This window comes from Geotrypetes seraphini, chromosome 1 (assembly GCF_902459505.1).
Source record: "Geotrypetes seraphini chromosome 1, aGeoSer1.1, whole genome shotgun sequence".
NCBI classification, from domain to species: Eukaryota; Metazoa; Chordata; class Amphibia; order Gymnophiona; family Dermophiidae; genus Geotrypetes; species Geotrypetes seraphini.
The window spans coordinates 392,804,982-392,827,767 of record NC_047084.1 but is presented as its reverse complement, the minus strand read 5'-3'; the positions used below and the strand labels follow the sequence as shown (position 1 = coordinate 392,827,767).

Here is a 22,786-nt window from a genome sequence, read left to right as displayed (position 1 = left end):
TGAACCTGGCGATTCAAGCAGCAGCGTGTGAAGACTGCTGGAATCACCAGGTTCGTAGTCGGGCCTGCGGGAAGTGAAGGGAGGGGGCGGCAAGGACTCTCTATCCGAGTAAAGAACAAATGGCAGAGACCAGGCCTGTACTAACTCCCGTGGACAGGGGGAGCAGGAAGAGGTGCTGATGGACAGGGGGGGAAAAAGGAAGGGAGGCCTACTGCTGGACAGGGGGAGCAGGAAGAGGTGCTGATGGACAGGGGGGGAAAAAGGAAGGGAGGCCCACTGCTGGACAGGGGGAGCAGGAAGAGGTGCTGATGGACAGGGGGGGAAATGAAGGGAGGCCTACTGCTGGACAGGAGGAGCAGGAAGATGTGCTGATGGAAGGGGGGGGAAAAAGGAAGGAAGGCCTACTGCTGGACAAGGGGAGCAGGAAGAGGTGCTGATGGGCAGGGGGGGAAAAAAAGGAAGGAAGGCCTACTGCTGGACAGGGGGAGCAGGAAGAGGTGCTGATGGATAGGGGGGAGGTAAAAAAGGGAGAAGGGCTGCTGCTGGATAAGGGGAGCAGTGAAGGGGTGGTGGTGGACACCGGGGAGGTAAAAATAAGGGAGAATGGACAGGGGGAGCACGCAAGGGGTGGTGGTGGATAGCCAAAAGAAAGAAAGACAGAAATACAGAAAGCGGCTAAGGAGACAGAGAGAGAAAGAAATAAAGACAGACACACACATATATTCTAGCACCCGTTAATGTAGCAGGCTATAAAGCTAGTACAAACATAAGTTACTAATGTATCATATAAAAACTAGAAGTGTACATGAGCTCATAAAAGTTAACAGCCTTTCACAGATCAACTAGACACAAATGTCAGTTTCAATTTGAGTACACTTAATCATCGCAATTCAATTTTCACTGCTTTAAACAAAACTTATATAATTTATTTATTTATTTGGTTAGTTTTATAACCCGTCCTCCCCAATGAGCTCAGAACGGGTAACAAGGTTGACATACATAAAGCATAGACAAACAAATTATGAATTTACATGTTGTCACAGGGTCGCCCCTGTTCCTAGTGAGGAAGCCTTGCCAGAGAAGGGAAATAGGGTTAAAACCTTTGCAAGTATTCCTAAACCAGCTAGGGAGAGTCCCAAAGCAGCCCCTAGGAATACTTATAAGCCAAGCCTTCCAACACTGAAACCCCCTAAAGCGCTGCCTAAAGTGGGCAGATCTAGTTTAGCTTTAGCTAAGCCAGGTATAAAGGAACAAGTGGAAAGGCCTAGAGCCAGGGATAGGAAAGAGCAGGACTGGAATACAAGCCACTTCCGATCAGTCCCAAATTAGTTTAGGCCAGATGAGGAGCTCTGTGAGAGCAGGCTACACCAACACACCTGCAGGAAGGATTAATCAGCTTCCTGCTGTGAGAGAAAAGGGAGTAACTTTCTCAAACCAGGAAGTAGAGAGCTGCACGGGAACGGGGACAATGGGAATCCCGCGGGTTCCCCCTTTGGGTCGCGGGGATCCCGTGGGGACGCGCCCTAGGGTCATGGGGATCCCTTGGGGATGCCCCCTAGGGTCGCGGGGATCCCATGGGGATGCCTCCGAGGGTCGCGGGGTTCCTGCGGGATTGGATGCGAGGCTCATCTTCTCCCTACCTGCCCTGCCACAGCACACAGCCGATCGGAAAGGAAATCTTCCAAGATGTCAGCGCTGATGTCAGAGGGAGGGCTTAAGCAAAGCCCTCCCTCCCTCCGATGTCAGCGCTGACATCGGGAAGACTTCTGTTCCGATCGGCTATGTGCTGCGATCGGCAGTGGCATACCAAGGGGGGGGAGGGCGGTCCGCCCCGGGTGCAGTCATAGGGGGGGTGCACAGCCGGCCAGGTCCCCTTACCTTTGTGGCGCTTCCTCCGACCGACCGACAACAGGCCCGGTCCGACAAACCTCCCTGCCCTGTAGCCGCAAATCTAAATTGCTTTCTTACAGCAGCTTCAATACTCCAGCTGCTGTAAGAAGGTAATTTAGATTCACGGTTACAGGGCAGGGAGGTTTGTCGGACCGGGCCTGTTCTGTTGTCAGTTGGGCGGGGAAGTGCCACAAAGGTAAGGGGCAGGGAGGGAGAAAGGGAGGAAAGGTGGAGTGGAAAGGAAAAGACGCTTAAGGTAAAACTGAGGGGGGAGAAGGATGCTGAAAGCACTGGGGAAAACAAAGGGGTGGAGAAGGACGCTGAAAGGACATGGGGAAGATGGGGGAAGAAGGATGCTGAAAGGACACAGGGAAGACAGAGGGGGGAGAAGGACGCTGAAAGCACATGGGGAAGATGGAGAGGGAGAAGGACGCTGAAAGGATATGGGGAAGACGGGGGGGGGAGAAGGACGCTGAAAGGACATGGGGAAGACAGAGGGGGGAGAAGGACACTGAAAGCACATGGGGAAGACAGAGGGGGGAGAAGGACACTGAAAGCACATGGGGAAGACAGAGGGGGGAGAAGGACACTGAAAGCACATGGGGAAGACAGAGGGGGGAGGACGCTGACAGGACATGGGGAAGATGGGGGGGGAGAAGGACGCTGAAAGGAAATGGGGAAGAGAGAGTGGGGAGAAGACGCTGGCAGGGAAGAAGACAGAGATGCCAGACAATGGGGGGAGCGGAGGGAAAAAGATGGGTGCCAGACCAATTTGGAAGGGGCGAGAAAGGGAGAGGCACAGTAACAGAGCAAATGGAAGATGCAGAGAGAAGAGAGATAGTGGATGGAAGGAACTGAATGAGAACATGAGGAAACAGAAACCAGGCAACAAAGGTAGGAAAAAAGTTCTATTTCATTTTTTTTTTTTTTTCTTAATTTAGGATAAAGTAGTATATTAGTTGTGTTGATAAAAATTTATAAACATTAGAGGCTCTGGTAGAAACCCGTTTACAAAGTATATATTCTTCCCAATTAATATTTCCAAATTAATAAAGTCTTTTTGCTTATTTGTAAATAGGTTTCTACCAGAGCCTTTAATTCAGTAGCATAATTAAATGAAGTAACTATTTCTGTAGTTTATAGGGACGGGTGAGGACGGAGGGGATTCCTCGCAGGGACGGATGGGGACGGAGGGGATTCCTCGCGGAGATGGTGGGGACGGAGGGATTCCTCGTGGGGACGGGTGGGACTTTTGCGGGGACGGGTGGGGACGGGTGGGATTTCTGTCCCCACACAACTCTCTAGCAGGAAGCCAGCTCAAGAAGCAGTGGGAACACTAGCCTCAGAGTACACATGGCTCTCAATCCAGCAAGCCAGTCAGTTAGCCGGTTGCAAGTTACAGATTGCCAGCCCAAGAAATTAAGAAGCCACAGTCTATCTCCTGGCTACCAGACCAGGCAGAGGTGGGTGATACAGAAGTCACAGAGAGTGGTGAAACTGTGTTTGGGCAGGACATTGAGTTAGCTGATGAAGACTTTGCACATGATATGGAGATAGAGGAAACAGAGCAGCCCATTATTGAACGTATGGAAACAAGCTGATCTTTTCCTGTTATGGCAGCTGGGAGAAAATGTGGAATGTGTACTACCTTAAGACAAGGTTGGAAAGTTTTTGTGTTTGAAGAAAGCTTTACATTAAGAACCAGGGGTTTTTTTGTTTTATATTTTGGAGACAGTAAGTTGGGAACTGACTATTGTTTGTGTTCTAAATGCTGCCAGGATACCAGGTGATACAAACCAGAAGGAGCCTATTGAAGATTTTGTTTTGATTTTTTTGTTCAATAAAGTATTCTTGAGAAATTGCACCTCTGACTCTGAACTGGTTGCTTTTCCTTTATTCCAGTACTAAGCTACCATTAGAACCTCGCATAACCGCTCGACTGAGGTTTATGTGCACTGAGTAAGGCCACTTGCTGAGCCCAGCTTGGCCCCCCAGGTCACAATATGTATAGTAACATTAGATATAGAGTCTAGTTTAGCATACAATTTGGTCATTTTAAGTTAACATATAGCTATTTCCATCTTCAGTTAACAGAGTGGATCTAGTTCAGCATACATTAGAATATATATGGTTGGAAGGGAGTGACTGGATTTATGGGAAGAGGTAAGTTTTTATTGCTTTCCTGAAGTTCAGAAGCCCTTTGAGGGATCTGATGTGAGGAGGCAATTGATTCCAATAGCTTGGTACATAAGAACATAAGAAATGCCATTCACCGGATCAGACCCTAGGTCCATCCTGTCCGGCGACCCGCACACATGGAGGCCAATCCCGGAGTTCCCTGCCAAAGACCCTGTTTACCCGTACCCCTCAATATGTTTTGCAAGAAGGTGTGCATCCAACTTGCCCTTGAATCCTGGAATGGTGGTCTCCGACACAACCTCCTCCGGGAGAGCATTCCAAGCGTCCACCACTCGCTGAGAGAAACAGAACTTTCAGATATTTGTCCTGGGCCTGATGCCCCTCAGTTTCAGTCCATGACCCCTTGTCCAAGTCACATTTGACAATGTGAATAACGATGTTTTTTGCTCTATTTTGTCGAATCCTTTTAGTATTTTGAAAGTTTCTATCATGTCCCCTCGCAGCCTTCTCTTCTCGAGGGTGAATAATCCCAGTTTTCCGAGGCGTTCATTGTAGCTCAAATTCTCGAAGCCTTTTACTAGCTTCGTGGCTCGCCTCTGAAGTGGGAGTAGGAACAGCGTCTGACGCTCTGGAGTTGGAGGCCGCAACCAGGAGGTATTTGCAGACGTGGTTCCTCTTGGGAGCGGAGTGGTCTGTTTGGGACGTATGGAGGAAATTTGGTTGATATGTAGCTGGGTGCCATGTTATGTAGGGACTTGTATGTTATTATTAAGCCCTTGAAGATATAACGTTTGGTAATGGGCTGATGATGATAGTGCTTCTAAGATGGAGTCATGGGTGTGGAGGTTTTTAAGAAGTCTAATTGCTGCATTTTATACTCATTATAGGTGTGGGAGATTTTTTTGCTGGCAATTCATTGAATAACGTGTTATAGTAGTCCATACGGGACAGGACAAAGGCATAGAGAAGTTGGGTGAAGTTCGGAGAAGTAGCTTCTTATTTTCTGGAGCTGTTGGAGATAATAGAATTGAGGAGGAGACTACCTGAGAGATGTGAAAAGAGAGTGAAAGGTTTGCATTGAGAAGTATTCCCAGGATGCACGCTTGGTCTTTGTACTTATCTGAAAAGGGTGGAAGATGCATGGAATAGTCTCCTAGAAGAGGTAGTGGAGACAGATTGTGTCTGAATTCAAGAAAATGTGGGACAGGCATGTGGGATCTCTTATGGAAAGGAAGAGATAGTGGATGTTGTGGATGAGCAGTCTGGATGGGCCATAGAAGCAAGAGTGTTGTTCAAATTTGCCTGTCTCTGTTTCAAATCTATTCAAGGTTTGGCCCCCATATACCTGGTTTCCCATTTTAACTTAGACTGTTCCACCAAGCCTACACGCAGAGTACATATGTTTAGCCACCCAACAATAAAGGCCTGCCGAATCAAGAGATATCTGGACAGAACTCTTGCTTTCCAGGCAGGTCAACAGAACGGTTGGCTGGGTAACATCATTAAGCACTCCTCATCCTATCTTAGCTTTTGAAAACTAGTTAAAACAAACCTGTTCAACCGATTTGTAACCAAGAACTCTTAATGCCTTATCCTTACAAGTACTCAATGTCCCTACACTGTGTCTATTACTCTGACTTTCTCCCTCTCTACTTGTATTCACCCTCTCTACATGTATTCAACGACTTCATTGTAATTATTTTCGCTGATTGTCCAGCTCTTCTTGTTGTAAACTGCCTCGAACTACTATGGCTTTGGCGGTATATAAGAATAAAATTATTATTATTATTATCTTCTGTCATGTTTCTATGTTCTATGTGATGCAGTGCCCAATGTAGTTCATTTAGACAAGGTACTTCCAAATAAATCTAGTGTAGAGGGCTCCAACATGGAGCATATTTCACCAAGAGCTGCCTCAGAAAACCCTCCAATGAAAAATCTCTAACTGCTTTTAAGTTCTCATGTCAGTCTCTCATGCCATATTAATTCTAAGCTTGGAGAGGGTTTTATGAGGCAGCTCATTGCGAAACATGGTCCATATTGTGACCAGTCAGACACGTTGCCGGCCCTGGTCCCAGCTAAAGCTCCTACAAGGACCCCTAGTAAAACCCGGAAGGGAGTGTGTAAAGGCTGTCCTAGGGTGGATTTGGCTGATTCTCAGGCTGACCACCAGAGGGAGCCTGAAATTCCCAATAATCCTCTAGACCAGCAGTATTCAGGTCACCACAAGAGGAGCTCTAGTGCCTTGAGGACTGCTGAATCAGCTAGGTTAGGGCGTGTCCCATTGATACAAAAGCCAGCAGCTGAGAGCAAGCAGGGAGGCAGGTTAGGGAGAAGGTTGAGACCTTTCCTCCCTGAGAGTCTCCTCGGGCCAAGCAGGAGCGAACCAGCCTCACCTATGGAGGTGCAGGAGGCTGGAGATATGCTGGAGAAATCAGTATCTGAGCTGGAACTCCTGATGGAGACTGACAACATGCCTGAGGAAATGAGCCTTGGTGAGGAAGCCATGGAAGTTGGTTTTTCCACCAGCTGCAACTGCTAACTGGAAGAAACAGTGAGTGTGTTTTCAGCTTGCTTTGTTTGAGAGAGACTGTTTTGTTGTAGCTGAACCTTTTGGATCTTATGGTTTTTCTTTACTGTTTTGCATTTTTGCGGTGAAGCTGATAGTGTCTGTTATTTTGGGAGAGGTTTGCTATTATCTGGGAGGGAATTTTGTAGGCTATAAAATATCTAAAATTAAAGCAAACCTGAGGCACTCTCCTGTGCCTGGCAGCTTAGTGCATGACTGCCAGAGGCTTCATTATAGTGGCTCTGAGGTGAGTCAGTGCCTTGAACTCTATTTTTGGTGATTAAATTGAATAATCTGCTTGGGAGCAGGCTGTATTAAGCTATGAGGTGAGCCCAAACCTCAGAGCTGAAGAAATAAGAAGAAAAGCAGTGTGAACTTTATTCTTTGGAACTGTTTGTTGCATTTTCTTTTGGAGTTTGAACTTATGGGAGTTTTTGTTTGCTACTTACCTGTTTTGCTTGGACCTATAATTACCTGACTTAAATGCTTGACCCAGAATAAAAGTGAAGCATTTTCATTTATCTCCTTTTGAGAGAATTGTTGTTGTTTTTTTTGTATTATTGGTGTCAGTTCCGGCCTGCAGGGTGACTCCAGTCCGGGTCACACGCAGGTGTTATTATTTGTGTAACCACTGTGAGATGCTGTGGAGTCCCGGTCGGACCACAGTGGTGGTCACAATATCCAGACTCTACACCGGATTTTTCTTTCTAAGTACCGGTAATTTGTTTAAATGAACTACATTGGGCACATGTTTCAGATTGATTACATAATTCAGATTCAAGCTTTTGCCTTTTGCTGGTTTTCTTTCTGTAGGGACGCCATTATGCCATTCTGAAACAGGGCGAGATCGGCACAATGATTTCACCGCCCCCTTTGTAAGAATTATTCCCATTCCCTCTCCCCTCTTGCCATGTAGCTGGCCATTCTAAATCAAGGGAAAATGTTAGCACCTTGTGACAGAATGCTGAGGCATTCCCCCCCTCCCTTCTTGTCACAAGACCCCTGTCACATATTAACCCTTATCTTAAGCTGTCCTTATTTGGAAAGGACATCAGCTGACAGGCATTGCATACTGCAAAGACTCAGGTTCTGTCCATGTGTTAATCAGGCCCTTGCCTAAGTGTTGAATTGGAGGGTGATCATGAGGTAAAGCACGAGGCAAAGGGCAGGTGATCACGATGTAAAAGTATGTACCTGTGTTTCCACCAATGTAAAAGCATGTACCTTTGTATCCACCAATCATTAGATGTGTAAACGAGGGAGTTACTATGATGTCATGTGCCTAGAAGCATAATAAAAGGGACTCAGAGCTAGCCATTGCCAGCGCCTCCATCCCGACTCGTATCCTATGTGTGTGTGTGTTTGCTGTGTTCCATCCCTACATCTTTCTTGTGCACCCACACTCTATTTCTGGTCTGTGCTAATTTTTAATTACTTTAATATTTTATGTCTTATGTGTTTGTGTGTGAACTTAGGGCTCCTTTTACTAAGCTGCGCTAGCGTTTTTAGCGCGCGCTGAAGATTAGCGCGTGCTAACCCCCACACTATGCAGAAAATACTAATGTCAGCTCTGTGGAGGTGTTAGCGTGTGGCGCACACTAAGCGCGCGCTAAAACTGCTAGAGCAGCTTAGTAAAAGGAGCCCTTAATAGGCATATTTTTTTTTTGTTACGCACCTAGAATTGTTGGATATGTGGGTATAAATTGTTTAATTAAATAAATAAGTACACCTTTACATATGTTTTATTTTAAAGCTGTGAAAATTGAAGTGCGATGAATATTTACACTTGTTAGCTGTGGGTTATCTTAATGGGATATATTATAATAGGCAGGAGTATTACTTAGATGACTACTCTAAAAGTTGAAAAGTAATGCTGATGCTGGGTAGACTTCTACAGTCTGTGTTCTGAAAATTGCAAAGACAGATCAGGATGGGATAAAATGGGTTTCACTGGTAACTTCAGTATTTGGATAGCTGGAAATTAAGCCTAGCACCAGGCAGATTTCTACATCTGTTCCATTCAGTACTTGGCAAAAATATGTCAGAATCAAGTATGCATATTTTATATCATATGTTATAAGTGTGGGCATTATGTATCAAAATTATTGTAGTTCCTTTCTTATTTTCTCTTTATGTTTTAGTGTTGTAAACTGCTTTGACCCGACAGTCAGAAAAAGTAGTATAAAAAGAATAGTATGTCTATAAAAGAGGGGAAGAAATCTTAAGATTGAAAATAAACGTTAAAATGTTGTTAATTAACAATATGGTTGAATTGCTGGTTTACACATTATCGATAATTAATGTGACCATGCTGAGACCGTAATAATAAAGAACTCTTTATTGGCATAGTGTTGCAATGTCATGGCATCATATAGAATTACCTATATGTAATAGGCATGGCAAATTGCCAGTTGCCCTGGTTGTGATGCTGGTGTTCAATCATGAAGGAGAGTAACCTGCACAGAATGGCAGCAACATATCTGGCCATCTTCTTGGGACAGACTGGCTGGACTTTATTTGCTATCATTTACTGCGTTTGCTAACCATGAGCACCCAATGCTGATGCTAGAAAATTAGACATACCTCACGAAAAAATGAGAAAAGCTTCAACTTACTCAATGTATTTGAAGGACATTTTTTGTGGCTGTGTGCAGGTGAGAATCCTTTCCTGAATGTGCAGTGCTGCTAGTCGTAATGCCATACTGCACTTCATCTCTACTGCAAATCTTTCCTGGAGGACATCGCTGCAGCTCTGAGAACAGAGACAAACACTGGAGTACAATTCCCAAAAAGTTAAATTAACTGAAAGGACTGAGTCATCCATTTTATCATAGCAGGCACTGTTTTCTCTAAGCTGAGCAGGAGTCCTGCAACTGCATTGTAGCCAGTGGCCTTCAATATTGTGTCTTTTTTCACTAGGGGAAGGAGTCCTACAGAATAGAGAGTTGTGCGGGGACAGAAATCCCACCCGTCCCCGCCAAAGTCCCACCCGTCCCCGTGAGGAATCCCTCCGTCCCCACCCGTCCCCGCGAGGAATCACCTCCGTCCCCGCCCGTCCCCGTGAGGAATCCCCTCCGTCCCCGCCCGTCCCTATAAACTTCAGAAATAGTTATTTCATTTAATTATGCTACTAAATTAAAGGCTCTGGTAGAAACCCATTTACAAATAAGCAAAAAGACTTTATTAATTTGGAAATATTAATTGGGAAGAATACATACTTTGTAAACGGGTTTCTACCAGAGCCTCTAATGTTTATAAATTTTTATCAACACAACAAATATACTACTTTATCCTGAAGCAAAAAAAAAAAAAATAGAATTCTTTTCCTACCTTTGTTGCCTGGTTTCTGCTTTCCTCATGTTCTCATTCAATTCCTTCCATCCACTGTCTCTCTTCCTTCTGCGTCTTCCATTTGCTCTGTTACTGTGCCTCTCCCTTTCTCCCCCCTTCCAAATTGGTCTGGCACCCATCTTCTTCCCTCCACTCCCCCCATAGTCTGGCATCTCTGTCTTCTTCCCTGCCAGCGTCTTCTCCCCACTCTCTCTTCCCCATTTCCTTTCAGCATCCTTCTCCCCCCATCTTCCCCATGACCTGTCAGCGTCCTTCTCCCTCTCTGTCTTCCCCATGGCCTTTCAGCGTCCTTCTCCACCCCCCCCCCCCGTTTTCCCCATGTCCTTTCAGCGTCCTTCTCCACCCCTTTGTCTTCCCCATGTGCTTTCAGCGTCTTTCTCTCCCCCCCGTCTTCCCCATGTCCTGTCAGCGTCCTTCTCCCCCCCTCTGTCTTCCACAAGTGCTTTCAGTGTCCTTCTCCCCCCTCTGTCTTCCCCATGTCCTTTCAGCGTCCATCTTCCCCCCCCATCTTCCCCATGGCCTTTCAGCGTCCTTCTCCACCCCTTTGTCTTCCCCAATGCTTTCAGCGTCCTTCTCCCCCCTCAGTTTTACCCATTTCCCTTAAGCGTCTTTTCCTCTCCACTCCACCTTTCCTCCCTTTCTCTCTCCCTGCCCCCTTACCTTTGTGGCACTTCCCCGCCAGACCAACAGAACAGGCCCGGTCCGACAAACCTCCCTGCCCTTAACCGCAAATCTAAATTACCTTCTTACAGCTGCTGTAAGAAGGTAATTTAGATTCGCAGCTACAGGGCAGGGAGGTTTGTCAGACCGGGGCTGTTGTCGGTCGGGGAAGTGCCACAAAAGTAAGGGGACCTGGCCGACTTTGCTGCACCTGGGGCGGACCGCTCCCCTCCCTTGGTAGCCACTCGAGCCGCGAGGCTACTCTCCTTCTCCTTACCTGCCCTGCCTGCAGCACAGAGCCGAACGGAAGTCTTCCCGACGTCAGCGCTGATGTCGGAGGGAGGAAGGGCTTTGTTTAAGCCCTCCCTCCCCTCTGACGTCAGCGCTGACGTCGGGAAGACTTCCGTTCGGCTCTGTGCTGCAAGCAGAGCAGGTAGGGAGAAGAAGAGCCGCGCGACTGAGTACATCCAGCCCCGCAGGAACCCCGTGACCCTCGGAGGCGTCCCCATGGGATCCCCGTGACCCGAAGGGGGAACCCGCGTGATGCCCGCGGGTCCCGCGGGATTCCCGTTGTCCCCGTTCAGCTCTCTACTACAGAGTTTGTCTGTCTCTCACTATTGAAAATGAGATAGTGAAACAGTGCCCTCCATTGGCAGGTCTATAGGTGAAGGACTACCATTTAGCTTAGAGCAGTGGTCTCAAACTTGTGGCCCTGGTCCACATGTGGCCCACCAGGTACTATTTTGAGGCCCTCGGTATGTTTATCATAATCACAAAAGTAAAATTAAAGTTTCTTGATCATATGTCTCTCTTTAAGCTATAAATTACAATATTATTATTAAGACTTAGCCAAAAGGAAAGATTTATAAACTATAAAGAGTTTTACCTCATGCAAAATTGTAATTTCTTTAATAAGACATTCACTATTTTTCTGAGGCCCTCCTAGTACCTACAAATCTAAAATGTGGCCCTGCAAAGGATTTGAGTTTCAGCTCACTGGATTAGAGGGAACAGTGAACAGGTGCTTCATGCAAAGGGTTACCAGACGTCCGGATTTATCCAGACATGTCCTCTTTTTAGAGGGCATTTCTGGGTGTCCAGATGGCTTTTCAAAACCCGGCACTTTGGGTTTTGAAAAGCAGATCGCGTCGGGAGGGACATCTCCGTATTTGCGGATGCAACATAACATAAGAACATAAGAACATAAGCAGTGCCTCCGCTGGGTCAGACCTCAGGTCCATCCTGCCCAGCAGTCCGCTCCCGCGGCGGCCCGAACAGGTCACGGCCTGTCTGAGACACCAGAAGGGGCCCCCTTGCCACCTTGGTTTCCCATTGAGTTTTATTACTTGGTTTGTTTTCTATACCTGTGTTACATCCCAGCACCTCTCTCAGTATCCCACGATCCCCCTATCCCTCAGGAATCCGTCCAATCCTTGTTTGAATCCCTGTACCGTACTCTGCCTGATCACTTCCTCCAGTAGCGCATTCCAAGTGTCCACGACCCTTTGGGTGAAGAAAAACTTCCTTGCATTTGTTCTGAACCTATCTCCCTTCAGTTTCTCCGAGTGCCCCCTCGTGCCGGTTGACCCCTTCAGCCTGAAGAATCTGTCCCTATCCACCCTCTCTATGCCCCTCATGATCTTGAAGGTCTCTATCATATCTCCCCTGAGCCTCCTTTTTTCCAGAGAGAAGAGCCCCAGCCTATCCAACCTCTCGGCATATGGGCAGTGTTCCAGCCCTCTTACCAGTTTCGTTGCTCTCCTTTGGACTCTCTCAAGCACCGCCATGTCCTTCTTGAGGTACGGCGACCAATATTGAACGCAGTATTCCAGATGTGGACGCACCATAGCTCTATACAATGGCATGATGACTTCCCGCGTCCTGGTTGTTATGCCCCTCTTTATGATGCCCAGCATTCTGTTGGCTTTTTTCGAGGCTGCTGCGCACTGTGCAGATGGCTTCAGTGATGCATCTACCAGCACACCCAAGTCTCTCTCAAGACTGCTGTCTCCCAATAATGCCCCCCCCAATTTGTATTTGAACAGCGGGTTCTTTTTACCTATATGCATGACCTTGCATTTTTCCACGTTAAAGCGCATTTGCCATTTGTTTGCCCAGTCTTCCAGCTTGTCCAGGTCCCTTTGCAGGTCCTCACACTCCTCCCTAGACCTAACTCTGCCGCACAGTTTGGTATCGTCTGCAAATTTTATAACCTCGCACTTTGCCTCTTTTTCCAGGTCATTGATAAATATGTTGAAGAGTAACGGCCCCAGCACCGATCCCTGTGGCACACCGCTCGTGACTCCCCGCCAGTCAGAGTATTGTCCCTTTACTCCGACCCTCTGCAGTCTACCCGACAACCAGTGCTCGATCCATCTGTGCACATCCCCTCCCACCCCGTGGTTCCACAGTTTCCTGAGCAGCCTTTCATGTGGCACCTTGTCGAAAGCCTTTTGAAAATCAAGGTAAATGATGTCTATAGGTTCCCCATTGTCCACCCGACTGCTTATTCCCTCAAAGAAGTGCAGAAGGTTCGTTAAGCATGACCTTCCCTTACAGAATCCATGCTGGCTTGTTCTCAGTAGGCCATATCTCTCGATATGCTCGCAAATACCATCCTTGATCATAGCTTCCACCATCTTCCCTATAATTGAAGTCAGGCTCACCGGCCTGTAGTTTCCGGGGTGACATCACGTGCACACACATGTGAGTCATCGTGTCACATCCGCGTATGTGTGTGGATGCCCTCCCGACCGAGGTGAGCAGGCTGAGGGGGGACGGGGCTAGGGTGGGGCAAGGGTAGTGGTTGGGACGCAGCATTGGCATAATGGGCAGGGATGGGTGGAACTGGGTGGGTCTGGAGGGCGGATCTATGGGTCCGGATTTACATACGTAAAATCTGGTAACCCTATTAATGCAAAGGATGCAATACAACACCCACAAAGCACATTTATCAGCTGTGTGATAGACATACACACTAAACAATGGAGACTTAATCTTATCCCCTCTCAGTTATTATTTCTCCAAGCTGAGAGCCCCAGTCTATTTTGTTGTTCTTCGTAAAGGAGTTGTTTCATCTTTTTTTCCTTTGTTTTTATCCCTCTCTGTACCTTTCCAGTTCCTCTCTATATTTTTCTGGCTAGGACTGCACAAAGCATTCACAGTGTAGTCACACCATGGATTTATATAGTAGCAGTGTGAGGCATGTCTTTCACTAGACTCTATGTAGCATGCTAACATCCACTGCATACAAAATGTCCCAGTAGCATTCTGGCACTGCTCAGGCTAGTATCTTCTCTTGCTGTTGCTCATTGGGATATCAGGCTCTTTTTTCATCTTGGGTTGATTTTGCACTCATGTATAAGTTTATGTGTGTTTAAATAAAAGGAGTCATTTGCACTTGAGAAAGACATCATGTTTGGGACGATCAGAGGAACCAGGTGAAGAGAGCGACTTGCAATTACATGGCTGAACATGCTGAAAACAACTATGTGGATGACGCTGGAGGACCTTAACAGACTAGCACAAAAATTAAATCTGTCATTCATCAAGTTGCTAGGACTCAAATACGAGTGGATGGCACCTAACAACAAGAATTTGCACTCTTTCTCATGCAATAATGTTTAATTACAAATGATGCTATTTATTCTAACTATTTTATTTCAATTTGGATCACTGTGAAAATTACAAGGAAAACAAAAATACATCTTCCATATAAAAATGCAATGTTTACATTTTCCATATTGAGCATGAAACAAAACTTCCTGATACTATTTTTCTTTGACTAGTTATTATTAGTTATTAGTTATTACAGTCCTGCAGGTAACAACAGGAATGCAAAGTCTCTTTAGCTTAATCTCCTCTTTTACAAAAGCCAGCAGTGCTGGCTGGTATGGTAAGTGCTCCGATGCTCATAGGAATTGAATGGGTGTCAGAGCATTTGCTGTGCGGCTTTGTAAAAAGGGCCCTAAAAAATAGAGCTGAAAAGAGGTCACGTGTGAGGGGATGGAACCCCTTGTCACAATATAACTAGTGTATTACAGCACTTGATTATGCAAAGCCATGACAAAGAAAAAAACATTGCTATGATTTAGTGCTGCCCAATTCAGGAAAAAAAGTTTGATTTGATTCAGCCTATTGAATCGATTTTTTGATTTGATTTTCCTGCCCAATTGGGTATTTTTTCAAACATCCTGGTAGGTTTATTTTATAGTCTCTTCACCCCCTTTGCCCTCTCCTACTCACATTGGCGCTGTGGTGTAAACAAAATAAACAAACAAAAAATATTTTTCCTCTCTGTTAAATCCTAGCTCACGTTTGTGGTCTAACACCACCTCTGGCAGGATACACATTTCAAATCTGGCATATTGTAATCACAAAACAGAAAATAAAATTATTTTTTATACCTTCTGTTGTCTGGTCATTATTCAAATCATGTTGGTCCCAGGCTCTGGGACAAACATCTTCTGATAACTCGCTTGCCAGGGTCTCCTGCCCATTTATTGTTTTCTTCTTTCTTAGAGCTAACCATCCATCTTCCATCTTTGTCCTCCCCTTCCATTTCTCTACACTCCCCCGGAGGTCTGGCATCTTTCCTTTTGTTCATCCCCATCCCCAGATCCACCTTTTCTCAACTACCTTTTATCTAGCATCTCTCCCTCCTTCCCCACCATATTTCCTTTTCTCTTCCCAACTACCCTCCTATCCAGTATCTCTATCCCTTACCTCCACACCATCCCTTGTGTCCAACTTAACATAGTTAAGAAATTGGGGCTCTTTTCCCTGGAGAAGCTGAGACTTAGAGGGGACATGATAGAGACTTACAAGATCATGAAGGGCATAGAGAAAGTGGAGAGGGACAGATTCTTCAAACTTTCGAAAACTTCAAGAATGAGAGGCCATTTGGAAAAATTAAGAGGGGACAGATTCAGAACCAGTGCTAGTAAGTTCTTCTTCACCCAAAGGGTGGTGGACACCTGGAATGCACTCCCAGATTGCGTGATAGGACAGAGTACGGTATTGGGGTTCAAGAAGGGATTAGACAATTTCCTGAAGGAAAAGGGGATAGAAGGGTATGGATAAAGGATTACTATACAGGTCCTGGACCTGAAGGGCCGCCGCATTAGCGAACTGCTGGGCATGATGGACCTCTGGTATGACCCAGCAGAGGCACTGCTTATGTTCTTATGTAGTAACATAGTAGATGACGGCAGATAAAGACCTGAATGGTCCATCCAGTCTGCCCAAACTGATTCAATTTAAATTTTTTTAATTTTTTCTTCTTAGCTATTTTTGGGCAAGAATCCAAAGCTCTACCTGGTACTGTGCTTGGGTTCCAACTGCCAAAATCTCCGTCACAACCTACTCCAGCCCATCTACACCCTCCCAGCCATTGAAGCCTTCTCCAGCCCATCCTCCCCCAAACGGCCATATACAGACCGTGCTAGTCTGCCCAGTACTGGCCTTAGTTCAATATTTAATATTATTTTCTGATTCTAGATCCTCTGTATTCTTCCCACGCTTCTTTGAACTCAGTCACCATTTTCCTCTCCACCACCTCTCTCGGGAGCCCATTCCAGGCATCCACCACCCTCTCCGTAAAGTAGAATTTCCTAACATTGCTCTTGAATCTACCACCCCTCAACCTCAAATTATGTCCTCTGGTTTTACCATTTTCCTTTCTCTGGAAAAGATTTTGTTCTACATTAATACCTTTCAAGTATTTGAACATCTGAATCATATCTCCCCTGTCCCTTCTTTCCTCTAGGGTATATATATTCAGGGCTTCCAGTCTCTCCTCATACGTCTTCTGGCGCAAGCCTCCTATCATTTTCATCGTTCTCCTCTGGACCGCTTCAAGTCTTCTTACGCCCTTCGCCAGATACAGTCTACAAAACTGAACACAGTATTCCATGTGGGGCCTCACCAATGACCTGTACAGGGGCATCAACACCTTCTTCCTTCTATTGGCTATGCCTCTCTTTATACAGCCCAGCATCCTTCTGGCAACAGCCACCGCCTTGTCACACTGGGGGTTTTTTTGACTTTAGATCTTTGGACACTATCACCCCAAGGTCCCTCTCTCCATCTGTGGATATCAACTTCTCACCTCCCAGCATACACAATTCCTTCCGATTATTAATCCCCAAATGCATTACTCTGCATTTCTTTGCATTGAATTTTAGTTGCCAGGCATTAGACCATTCCATCACCATTTGTCTGAGCAGAGCCTCTTGAAAGGCATCCACAATCTCCCTACTTCTTTCGGATTCCGCAGACGGAACATTCCAGTCCGCATCTGGCAGGTTGAAATCTCCCAACAGAAAGCACCTCCTCTTTCCTTCCATACTTTTGGATATCCACGATCAGATCCTTATCAATTTGCTGCGATTGAGTCGGAGGTCTGTAGACTACACCCACGTAGATAGAAGTTTCATCTTCTCTTTTCAGAGCACTATTATGGGGGCGGGGTCTGGCACATAACTTAGCCCAGTGTTCTTCAACCACTGCTGGGTCAGACCAGTGGTCCATCGTGCCCAGCAGTCCGCTCACCCGACGGCCCTTAGGTCAAAGACCAGTGCCCTAACTGAGACTAGCCTTACCTGCATTCGTTCTGGTTCAGCAGGAAGTTGTCTAACTTTGTCTTAAATCCCTGGAGGGTGTTTTCCCCTATAACAGCCTCCAGAAGAGCGTTCCAGTTTTCTACCACTCTCTGGGTAAAGAAGAACTTCCTTACGTTTGTACGGAATCTATCCCCTTTTAACTGTGCCCATATCGTTCTCTTCACCTTGGAGAGGGTGAACAACTTGTCTTTATCTATTAAGTCTTCCCTTCATTACCTTGAATGTTTCGATCATGTCCCCTCTCAGTCTCCTCTTTTCAAGGGAGAAGAGGCCTAGTTTCTCTAACCTCCCATTATACGGCAACTCCTCCAGCCCTTTAACCATTTTGGTCGCTCTTCTCTGGACCCTTTCGAGTAGCACTGTGTCCTTCTTCATGTACGGCGACCAGTTCTGGATGCAGTACTCCAGGTGAAGGGCGTACCATGGCCCGGTACAACGGCATGATAACCCACTCTGATCTATTCGTGATCCCTTTTCTAATCATTCCTATCATTCTGTTCGCCCTTTTCGCCACCGTTGCACATTGCGCCAACGGCTTTCGGGGGTCTCTCCAAGTACCGCACCGGACATCCTGTATTTGTGTATAAGAATTTTGTTACCGACATGCATCACCTTACACTTATCCACATTAAACCTCATTTGCCATGTCGCAGCCTATTTCTCGAGAGTGTTTATGTCATGTTTCAAGTTTCAAGTTTCAAGTTTATTTAAATTTAATGGTTCGCTTAAAAATTCTAAGCGAATAACATTACAATAAATATAAGGGTAAAAACAGTTAAGATCATTTTTGTGAATTAACAAACATATTCGTGAACACTTAACAAAACAGACACTACTGGAGAGGTTGGGAAAAACATGTGGGGTAAAAAGTTACAATGTTGTTGTGTCCACATAGATAGACGAAGAAAATTGGATAGGGTAGGATAGAACATTGGGATGGGGGTACTTAAAAATAGAAAATTTTCGAAGTTGCAGGTCTTCACAATCCTTCCGCGTCTTCACTACTCTAAATTTGCAGACGATACAAATTCAATCACCTCACTCGTTGTACCAATTTCCAGGTCGTTTATAAAGAGTTTTACCTCATGCAAAATTGTCATTTCTTTAAGACATTAACTATTTTTTCTGAGGCCCTCCAAGTACCTACAAATCTAAAATGTGGCCCTGCATGTTTCTGTGCATGCCCAGATCCAGGGGTGGAAGTGTTATATAAAGACGAACACACAAATCTAGAGCAATGTCAAAGACATTTTCTGTGGTTTCTCAAGCCAATTACTTTCTGCGAAGCTACCAGATCAGACATTGCTGATAACAAAATGATATATAAAAGAAAGAGATTAGACTCGCTACAACTCTCAGCTCATCATTAACTTATCAACACTTATCTGCATTCATTTGCTGATCATGGTTGGAAAACTTCAGAGCTAGCACTGCCTGTGACAGAAACCTACAGCTCCATACATTCCCAGGGAAGAGACTTGTATCACTGACACAGGTTGTATAAATCAAGTTCTGTAATCATTACTGGGTAACAGATACGTGGCACTACTTTTGAGCTACAGGGAGAGAGTGCTTTATTCCAGCTGATACCTGAACACACTATTTTGTACTCTAATCGTATAAACATATGTTAAGAAGAGTTACAGTTTGGTTAAAGGCAATAGGTTTAGAAGATATAATATTGAAGTGGTTTCCGTCATTTTTATCTGACCGAAAATTCTGTATAGTTTGGAAAAATGAGCGATCTTCTGAATTTGATTGCTCTAAGGGGGTCACTCAGGGATCATGTTTCTCCTCAATTTTAATATATTTATGCTGCCTCTGTGTAAGTTGTATTGTTTGGGAGCCCAGTTCAGGATTTATGCAGTTGACGTGATAGAGTTTTTGGTAGTTGTGGAAGGTTCAGCTGTCTTGTTAATTATAAGACAACAGATGAATTGGAATAGACTTAAGTTAAATATTGCCAAAACTCAAATACTTGTGTTAGTTAGTTATTCTACATGTGATGTTCCTTTCCATTTTTAATGGATGGTGTATCTATTCCTTTGGTGTAAAGTATCAGAAATTTGGGAATCTGGATTGATTCTATATTATCTGTGAAAAATCATGACTTAAAGATAATTCAACAAGTTTTTACCAAACTTAGAATGGTTCATAGAATTAGGTAATTTTTTTTTATCAGGGAAGAATTTTTGTACAATTGCTTAGAGTATTATTTGCCCATAGGGAGTAGAAATCCGAGGGAGCTGTATGTGCTGGGAGGTAGGAGGCTGATATGCATGGACAGGAAGAGGGACCTTGGGATGATAGTGTCTGAGGATCTGAAGGTGACAAAACAGTATGACATGGCAGTGGCTGTAGCTAGAAGGATGCTAGGCTGTATAGATAGAGGTGTAACTTGCAGAAGAAAGGAGGGGTTGATGCCCCTGTACAAGTCATTGGTGAGGCCCCACTTGGAGTATTGCGATCAGTTTTGGAGGCTATATCTGGCTACGGATATAAGAAGTCTTGAAGTGGTTCAGAAGGTGCCGACAAAAATGGTAGGGGGTTTGAGCCAAAAGACATACAAGAAGAGACTGGAAGACCTGAATATGTATATTTTATAGGAGAAGAGGGATAGATGTGATAAGGGAGAAGTGGCCTAGTGGTTACAGCTATATCCTCAGCACCCTGATGTTGTTGGTCAAAGTCCCTCGCTGTTCCTTGTGACCCTGGGCAAGTCACTTAATCTTCCACTGCCCCACGATGCCTTTACTTGCAGTCTTATGGATGATGTTATCACTCAAGGATGCAAAATCAATGTAATGTGTGTCTTTTAAGCTTATTTTTTAAAAAAAGATAGGCCCTCTTTTACTAAGCTGTAGCCCGGGATGCTAAATGCTCCAATGCTGCTCCAATGCTCATAGGAATTCTATGAGTGTCAGAGTAATGGAGCATTTAGCACTCTGGGCTATGGTAGAAACATCAACCCCAGCTTAGTAAAAGGGGAGTATAGTGTTTGAATGTTCCTTCTGTGCAGAAAACTAAATGCACAAAACAACCCTTCATGGGTTTTAAAAAATTATTTGTTTTAGCTCAGCAGCAGACATTTTTTAAAATCTATTTGGGGAAGGGGAGGAGACGAAAAGCAAAGACAATGGAGGCAGAGGCAGCAATTTTATTTTATTTTTTTATCTTTTTGGGGAGGGAGGAGGCAAGAACAATATTTGTGTGGCTTGTTAGGGTAGAGGTAGTAATTTTTATTTTTTAATCTTTTGGGGTAAATTGTCTATTTTGGGTTTTATTTTACCTTTTACCTGTTAATAAGATAAAATAAAGTGATTTAAAAAATATATCTATGTAGATTCAAATTTGTATTTAAAGTAACATAGAAACCTGATGGCAGATAAAGGCCAAATGGCCCATCCACAGCATGCATTATCTCCTCCTCTCCCTAAGAGATCCCATTTCCTGTTCCACACTTTCATGAATTCAGATATACCGGTAGTCTGTCTCCACCACCTCTACTGGACTATTCCATGCATCTACCACCCTTTCTGTAAAAAAGCATTTCCTTATATTACTCCTGAGCCTATAAACTTCATCCTATGCCCTCTCATTCAGAAGTTTTTCTTAATTTGAAAAAGGCTCACCTGTATGTTAATGCCACGGAGATTTAAATGTCTATAATATCCCCTTTCTCCTGCTTTTCTTCATATTCTACATATTGAAGTTTCTAAGTCTGTCCCCATACACCTTATGACAAAGCCCACTAACCAATTTTGTAGCAGCCCTCTAGATCAGTGTTCTTCAACCTTTTTACACCCGTGGACTGGCAGAAATAAAAGAATTATTTTGTGGACCGGCAATAAGCCCGAAATAAAAAAACACATTTCTGCCCCGTCTCCGCAAGCTCGGTCCCCACAAACCATCTGATCCCATATGCACAAGCCTCAGTTATGATTTTATATTGAACGTATTTTATTAAAGTATAAAAAGAAACAATATTCTGTACAATTGTCATTTTATAAATATAAATATTCAGAGCAAGGACCAACAAAACCCCTGTCTCCCCTCCCCTTCACATATATCCTCTCTACTATCAAGAAAACTGAACAAGCCAAATTATTACAGAATGCTGCACAGAAATATCATGCTAACAGAATACTGCAGTCACACGATAGGAATAGTGTTAGGCTTTGCAGTCCCCAGTTATGTCTCTAGCAGGATATATATTTTAAATCTGATATATTGTAATGACAAAATAGAGATAAAATGATTTTTTTCTACCTTTTGTGGTCTCTGTTTTTTATATCAATGATTCAAAACTTTGAAACATTTTACCATTGAAATTTAGGAAAATACAAATGGTGAGATTTTTTAGAAAAGAACCGAAGACCTATCTTTTTCAACAATTTTTATATTAATTGATAGTTTTAGAGTATGTTTTATTTTGTACTTTGTGAATGTTCTTTGTTATTTGCTTAAAATGTTTAGATATAGCAAAACATAAATATCAGAAATAACAGCTAAATATATTGTGTTAATCATTCTAGAGTGTTTTATACAAAATGTATTTGCTGAATGTCTTATTCTATACTATCCAGTAGAGGTCAGTGATTACTGTTTAGTCCTACATAGGGTTACCAGATGTCCGGATTTTCCCAGGCATGTTCTCATTTTAGGAGGACATGTCCGTGCATCTTGAAGGCTTTTCAAAACCTGGCACTTTTTCTGGGTTTTGAAAAGCTTCCAGCTCGGGACCACATTGGGAGGGCATCTGCGAATGCGTGCGGATGCAATGCGGTGACATCATGCGCATGTGTGACATCATCACGTCATACCTGTGCATGCACAGATGCCCTCCTGACATGGCTCTGAGCATGAGAACAGGTTGAGAGGGGGCGGGGCTGGGGCAGAACGGGGCATGACTTGGGTGGGGCTGGGTGGAACTGGGCAGGCCTAGGAGCAGGACCATGGGTCTGGATTTTACAGTAGTAAAATCTGGTAACCCTACTCCTACAGTAATCTGGAGGTTTCTCTAAGATCATCTGATTAGATACGAGATAATCAGATAAGGGCATTACTGATAGCTATACTGCTTTTAAAACAGATTTCATTCCTAGTGCTAGTTCAGCCTTGCATTACTGTTACAAGAACATCCCTGGCTGAAAGCCAAGCTAGCTATCTTAATGTATTTGGCTGTCAGGGAGACTTTTATGTTTCCTTTTATACACAATAGATAAATTAATAGGGAGATAAATAACTTTCTTCTGTGATAATACTAGTAAATCATACAATTAAATCACAGTATCTATCAATTTATATATATTTATTTAAATAATTCAATGTGGAGTGCTCAGACCCATAACCAAACTACTCAGTGTAATCACCAAACTGAGGTTGCCATTGGGACCATCATTGCCTTCACAGCCCAATTCCACCAACAAATAATATTCAAAAAAGGAACTTATCTTGTATTCCTTTGGCGGTCTGTTGAAATCACTGCTCTTTTGCAGTCCGTGTTTTGCCAGTCTGTCTGGTAGCAGTAGCCATGACAAGTGTCCCCTCCTGA

General features: G+C 44.4%; 1 protein-coding gene across 2 annotated transcripts in view; it reads right to left on the bottom strand.

The window, feature by feature from the left end:
• The window catches only part of FRMPD1 (FERM and PDZ domain containing 1), a 304,447-nt gene that overhangs the window by 77,375 nt on the left and 204,286 nt on the right, over positions 1-22,786 (bottom strand). For both annotated transcript variants that reach the window (XM_033917490.1, XM_033917500.1), the window contains one exon: positions 9,214-9,350. In XM_033917490.1, the coding sequence (XP_033773381.1) occupies positions 9,214-9,350 (137 nt within the window). The remainder of the gene's footprint in view (positions 1-9,213; positions 9,351-22,786) is intronic.